Below are 7,361 nucleotides of genomic sequence, written 5' to 3'. Positions count from 1 at the left end.
TATAAACCGGATAGTTCCGGTGCTTGATTCTGATTGGCTGAGCTGCGTTCGAAGCTGTTGTAAATGACTCTACAAAGTAACATACACCTTTGTTTACGTTTGTGTGTTGTTGGAACCACAACTGTTCCAACCACTTTGTTGGAACCACAACTGTTTCTGAGGAACTACATTGTTTGGTGGAAGAATACTGTTTTTATTAATATCATTGCACTTTATTTGCTCGGTGTTATTCTGTGAAACCTTACTACGTATATGGAATAACCGTTTTATAAAAGCAATAAGCCCCGTGAAGCCGTGGTTTACAGTGAATTTATAACAGCTAAGAGGGTTTTAGGCACTCAACTTCACTTCGTGCCTAACAACGCCCCTTAGCTGTTATAAATTCACTGTAAACCATGGCTTCTTGGGGTTTATTGCTTTAATATTCCATGGTTGTTACGAAACCGCTGCTACACGGAAATCAAATAAAATGAAATGGAACAAATTTAAGATTGTAAATTCAACTGAGCTTATCTTTTAAATCGTAATTCAATTCCTAAATTTAGGGAAGTAGAATTAAAATGGAATGAAATTTTAATTTTGAAATTAATGAAATTAAAATGAAATTAAAATGGAATTAATTTTTTTAATTAACAAATAAATGTATTGTTCATGCATGTAATAATAAACTCAAAATATATGCAAAAACATTAGATGATATAAATAATGAATGTCAGAATTTGCAGCTATACTGTAGAAATTTCAGTTGATATGCAAATTATATTTTTTATCATTTGCATATGAAATGATAAAAAATCCCCCAGAATCCTAGAGCAATTCCAGCATTACATTAGCAGTGAAAATGTGAATTGTAACTTCTAAGATTTCTCTTCAATACAGTAAAAATGTTAATAATTTACAAGTGGTTTGCTAAAAAACACAATTTTAACCAATGGTTGACCCTTCCGTGGAATAACCCCTTTAAATGACCCTAAAATCTTCAAAATAGAGCCCAACAACAACGTATAATCAACAGATTCACATTTTCAAAGTAATAGTTAAAGTTATCAGTAACTATTCATGAATCTGTGTTAACATTAGCTTATAAAAATACAACTATTAATTGTTAGTTCATGTTAGCTCAGGTCCATTAAATAATGACCTTTATAGTACTGAACAGCAATATTAAAATCACTTTTTATGTCTGTTTTAGGCCCGGTTTCACAAACAGGGCTTAGACTAAGCCAGGGTTAAGCCATAGTTCAATTAGGACATACAAGTAATTTTTATGAACGTACTTATTAAAAAAAACATTACTGGTGTACATCTTGAGATAAAACAAAGGCACTGATATATTTTAAGATCAGTCAGTGCAAGTTTCTTTCAGTTGAAACAGCTCAGACTTACATTTTAGTCTAGGATTAGGCTTAAGCCTTGTCTGTGAACCGGGGGTTAATGTTTTAATGATACTGAAGTTAAAGATATACCTACATTTGCATACTTTTACAGCCATATCTAGTCAGAGAACATCTATTAGAAGTAAACTTCCATTATGCCGTTTTGCATTGTCGCGCAGGCCGCTTAACCTGAGGTCCTGCAGCGTCTGTCACTGCTATTAGCGGACTGTAAGTCACTCTGGATGAACAGCATTAGCTAGATGGCCAGTAACTCGTGAGCGATGGTGTTATAGCCGCGAGAAATCATGAGACATGGAAGGGGCTAATAGATTTCAACAAAAGAGAAAATGAAAAAAGAAGATTAGACTGAATAGGACCTCAAAGATCTAGCCTGAAGACAGCTTTTTCATAGTCCATTTGATTAAATAGAGCTCTAACGGACCACGGCTGATCTCTCTGCGCTCGGTGATGAAACAGCTGCTACATTGAAATCAAATAAGACGAAACGGCACAAACTCCTCAACTAACAGGAACATAAGGTTGTTGCGAGACACTAATTTGAAGAATTGCGATTACGGAGAAGTAAAGCAGTGGTAATGCTCTCACTGAAAAGGCCAAACGGGGAGAAATGACTGCAAATAAAACATACCCAGACAGAGGGGCGCTGGGTAGTTCCATCTTCTGACAGGCCCCGGCATGCAGGTTATATATGCACTTCCCTGCAACGAGTGGAAATGAAGAAAGATATTGACTTTTCCAAGAAGCTCTCACCAATTCCGAAGGAAGATGAATCACTCGTAGGAAATGTATCATTCAACGTGCTCTTCAAAAATAACAAAGCCTTGGCACTGTGAATGAATCTAATAAAACGCACAGAGGAGCAGAAAATCAAACGCTGAACTTTAAGGTGCTTCTTCAGCTATGGGCACCTTTGTACTTTTCTTCTTTCTTTCTTTTTTTTTTTTTTAAACAAACTTTCACTAGTTTGTCTATTAACGTCAGTATACATGCATTATCAGACATCTCATTTTTGTTTTGTAAGTGACATTTTAAACACGCTGCAGCTAATGTCATATAGCATGCATTTCATGCATTCTAAATATACACAATGAAATAATATTTTCATACACTTTGCATTATTATTCAAAACAGAAATTACACTGTGTAAATGATAAGACTTAAGATTGAAGAGCTATTGTTTCATGCATTCTAAATGCACACACAACTAAATAATATTTGAATATTTTTTGCATCATTTTACAAAACAACAGCTAGAAAAATAACATTTTGGACGTGCTAATATACAGTATATATACGCTTTTTGCAAATTGCAAATTTTGAAAATTACAGCTATACAAATTGCTACACATTGCTAGCATTTCATGCATTCTAAATACACACAACTAAATGTTTTTCACAGTTTTTGGATCATATTACAAAATAACAGCTGACATTTTGAACATGCTAAGGCTAATTTCATAGCTATTGTTTCATGCATTACAAATACACTAAACTAAATAATACTTTTTCACTTTTTTTGCATAATTTTACAAAAAGCAGCAACAAAAAATACATTTTGAATATGCTAATTTCATAGCTAGCATTTCATGCATTCTACATACACTCAACTAAATATTATTCACGTTCACACTTCTTGCATAATTTGACAAAAAGTAGCTACAAAAATGACATTTTGAACATGCGAAAGCTAATTTCATAGCTAGTACTTCATGCATTCCAAAAAAATGCATAATTTCATTTTGAACATGCTAAGCACATGCACCCTAAAACAGACAAATAATGTTTTCACACAAAATTACAGAATGGAAATGACAGAAAAAATGTATCACAAATGCACCTGTTTCCTTTCCACACATCACATGCATCATATTGTATCTCAAGCTTTTCAATGACAGTTAACCTTTAGTTAAATTTAGGAAAAACAAGGGAGAGAACTAACAGAGAGCTGAATCATTTTCACATAAACAAACAAACAAACAAAAAAAAAATACTGAAATGCTGAATTGTTTAGATTAAATTTTTTAATAAAAAAAAAATCTCAATTAATATTTTATGATGCTTTTTGCTATTTTACATTTTGATATTTTAAGATCAAAAGTCTGGGTGTGGTACAAGAGTAAAAACAATAACATCTACACACAAAAAGCATTTCGAAAGTAGCAAAAATAAACAAAAGTCATAGGAAAAAAGACATTTTAATGCACCCTTCAAAAAGAAAAACAAAAAGTTCAACTAAAAATCAACCCCTGGGACATACAAGTGCTTGTAATTGAACAAATGCCATTTGATTGCATGTCACTCTTCTGAAAGATGTTCTGAAAATAAGTCACCTGTTTAACGCACTGCCAATTACGCACGCAACAATGGCGAAATGCCAAAATGAGCAGCCAAAAAGCTTTTTAGAACGAGTGCAAATGTCTCTGAGCATTTGAAGCTGACAGCGCTAAGTTATCACTGCCATATTATGATATGAAATCGCCCACCTTTAGAGTGTATCCTTGTTCACAGTGGAACGAGACAACATCACCCACGAAGTAGCGGTCGCCCACTTTCACGCCGTTGCTGGGGGTTTGAGGTTCTGGGCAGGAGTCCAAACCTATTGCTTAGGACACAGGAAACTCTCTTTATTTGTCAGAATGTGACTGTTCCCCAACACAAATGGAAACTGATTTGCGTTTACACTGCGAGATGCAAAGGAGCCCCGCGAGAGAGTCATAACAAATGTTGCATGATTCATGTTGCGGTTAAATTCAATTCATTTGTGGCCGCCTGTGGCTGGGCTCCCAAACGTTCTTTGACAAAATATTTTCTTGAAGTACACCCTCAGATTTTAAGTTAATATTTAAAACCACGTTCACAGGTTTACAGTTCTCATTTGTTGGTTAATGGTCAAATGACATGCAGGAAAACAAATAAAATACATAATGTTTACGTTTGCATTTGTATAAATTAAAGACTACTTTTAGAAGTGTTTGATTTTAATTATTTTATTAAATGCCTCATTAACAGTTTAGGCCAGTCAGAAATATATATTGTGATTATTTTGGTGTATATATTGTGATTGCAATTTGAACTGCGATATAATGGTAAACATTTCATCTCATAAGAAAATGTCTAATGCTGCTGCTGAAATATCCAGACACCAACTCAGTGATATTAATAATAACAATTATACAATTGTTTTAATATTTGATCTAATTATAAAACATTATGAGATAAATATACTATTGTAATAATACAACTGTACTTTAGAATTTAAAAAAAGATTTTGTGATAATTATATTAATTTTATTTTACACAGAATTGTTTTCTGAAAAAGAAAAATTAATAAAAAAGGTAATTGCAACTTTTTATCTCACAATTCTGACCTTTTTCTTGCAATTGCAAATTTATATCTCAGACTATAATTCAGACTTTTTTCCCACAATTCTGAGAAAAAAAAATCAGAATTGCTAACATAAACTCAGAATTGTGTGATATAAACTCACAATAAAAATAAAACTTATCTCTCGCAATTCAGATTATTTTTTTTCTTGTAAGTATTAGTTCATATCTCACATTATATATGACTTTGATCTGATTTTTTTCTCAAAATTAAAAGTTTATATCTCATAATTCTGCGCTTATGAGTTAATATCTCACAATTCTGATTTTTTTTCCCCCTCACAATTTGGGATTTGTTCTCAGAAAAAATTCTGAATTGCTAGGAAAAAAAAAATCAGAATTGTGAGATAAACTCAGGATTGAAATAAAACTATTAGAATTGTTAAATAAAGTCACATTTATCTTTTTTTTCATTTTTATATTAAGCTTCCATAGGAAACCGTGCTTTGCGTTCTCACTGCAAAGGTGAACAGTCATCATACCTGTATATTCCAGGTGAAAACCAGCTCCAAAAACGCTCATGTCAGTCTGAAAGGTGAGGAACAGGGTGTTGGACGTGGTGTTCAGCAGGGGTGGAATCGTGGTCCCTAGAGGAATTAGCATCAGAACATAATTATCGTTTGCATGACAGGCATAACAGCGCATTGTTTCCTACAGCTCCCTGCAGTCAATCCTGCTGGGATTGTGACATTCCTTCACAAGGCTTCTACGCATGTCATTCAACTCTGTCACGAATGTCAGCGGCTTTATCGAGTCAACAGATGAAGTGGCGTCGCCGCTAAAGTTGGCACCTCGCCGCCATGCACCTAATCATTGCGAAATTACAGCTGGGCACACATCAAGACAGATCAGACCTATTGCAGTTTTGTGAACCTGCGGTGACCTCCATCAAGCAGAGCGATGCTCTGTAGCCACTCTGGAGTCTGGATGATGGGATATTTGTCGAGCGGCCGCTGACGTTCAGTGCTAAAGAGGTTGTGACGAATAGAGGCAGGCATTACACTTGCAGCCTTAACCGCAGGGGAATTTAGACCGAGGTGGTCCCATATTTCCCACACGAAGAGCATCCAAGCATCCAAGCATATTTTGTCCGCAGCCATTTCACCGTCTTTATGCACGAGGCGTCTCCATCCCATAACTTCCTTTAATCTTTCATTTGTCCTCCGAGCAGATTAAACGTCAAACTGTCAACAATACTTAATGCTTTGTCTGAGAGGGATGGCACCCGCTAAGGTCAACGCATATTTATTTTGCTTTGTGCGGCTGACGTGACGCTCACGTCCGGTTGAGGGGATACGCTGGCAAATAATTAAAATCTGTCTTTCACTTCTGAGGGCTCTTTCGATCTGAGTCACTGGTGCTACACTGATATCATTCTGTCTTCTACTTTAAAGAGAAAACAAAAAGTCTGTAAAACTCTATACCAAGAGGAAAAAAGGCCTTTCCGATAGACAGATAGTAAAAAGTAAACATGGCACACACAACCCCAAACAAACCCTTTACAAAGAAAACAGCCTTTTTCTGAACCAAAAGATATGGTAACTAACAGAAAAAAACCCATAAATAAATAAATACATACAAAAATAAAAAAAAAACATTGAGAGGATATGGTGGCAAATAATTAAAATCTGTCTTTCACTTCTGAGGGCTCTGTGAAAAACAAAGAGATGAAAATATTTGAAAAAAATTTTGAAAAATTATGTAAAAAGTCAAATAAACAAAAATACATAACCACTAACAGATTACAAAAATAATACAAAAAACAAAACAAAAAATAAATAATAAAATAACATGCAAAGTAAAAAAAGTATATAAAAAGTCTAAACCAAAAGTTAACAAAAGAAAAATAAATAAATAAATAGATCGTGGCATATAGATAAAACCTGTTGTTCACTTCTGAGGGCTCTGCGAAAAAGAAAGATATGAAAATATAAGATATGAAAAACAAAAACCAAGAAAATAATGTAAAAAGTAAAATAAATACATAAATATCAACAGATAGCAAAAAGTTAATATAAAAAAAAACTAAACTAAACTAAACTAAAAAATAAAATAAAATAAAATTTAAAAAATAAAATAAAATCTAAAATAAAATAAATATATTTCTGCATATACCGTATTGTCCCGAATATAAGACGGTCGTCTTACAATCAGGGTCGTCTTATATTCGGGCCAATACGGTAGTTAAAACCTGTCTTTCACTTCTGAGGGCTCTGCGAAAAAGAAAGATATGAAAATGTAAGATATTGTAATGACCCGGCAGTGAGCGCTAGCAGCCAGGTGCATTATGGGTATTTGTTTAGAGTTGATTTATGTGTTAATTAAGCAAGATGGTTGGGTTTTTGCGTTAGCAATGTTATGTGTGTTTATGTTCAAGTTAGTTCGGGTGGGTTTGGTTCATTTACTGCCTTGTTATAAAAAGTGTGGCTGTCACCGTCATGGAGAGAGATGTGTAGGGGAGACACTTGGCGATATGGCCTTGCTTGTGTATGTGCTTATTCTGTGTTTAGAATAAAAGGAGAAAGATGACAGTACTGCCTCCTGCTGGTTTGTTCTGTCTGTGCTTCTGCTCACAGAGAC

At 34.3% G+C, this 7,361-nt stretch overlaps 1 protein-coding gene across 1 annotated transcript in view; it reads right to left on the bottom strand.

Moving 5' to 3' along the window:
- The window catches only part of LOC107756877 (CUB and sushi domain-containing protein 3-like), a 287,188-nt gene that overhangs the window by 86,388 nt on the left and 193,439 nt on the right, over positions 1-7,361 (bottom strand). The window contains exons 34-36 of the mRNA XM_016574196.1: positions 5,264-5,368; positions 3,881-3,999; positions 2,026-2,095 (exon numbers count right to left, since the gene is read on the bottom strand). Of these exons, the coding sequence (XP_016429682.1) occupies positions 2,026-2,095; positions 3,881-3,999; positions 5,264-5,368 (294 nt within the window). The remainder of the gene's footprint in view (positions 1-2,025; positions 2,096-3,880; positions 4,000-5,263; positions 5,369-7,361) is intronic.

This window comes from Sinocyclocheilus rhinocerous, unplaced genomic scaffold (assembly GCF_001515625.1).
Source record: "Sinocyclocheilus rhinocerous isolate Xijiao unplaced genomic scaffold, SAMN03320098_v1.1 scaffold1735, whole genome shotgun sequence".
In the NCBI taxonomy this organism is placed as follows: Eukaryota; Metazoa; Chordata; class Actinopteri; order Cypriniformes; family Cyprinidae; genus Sinocyclocheilus; species Sinocyclocheilus rhinocerous.
The sequence above is the reverse complement of the archived record's forward strand: the minus strand, read 5'-3'. Positions and strand labels throughout refer to the sequence as shown.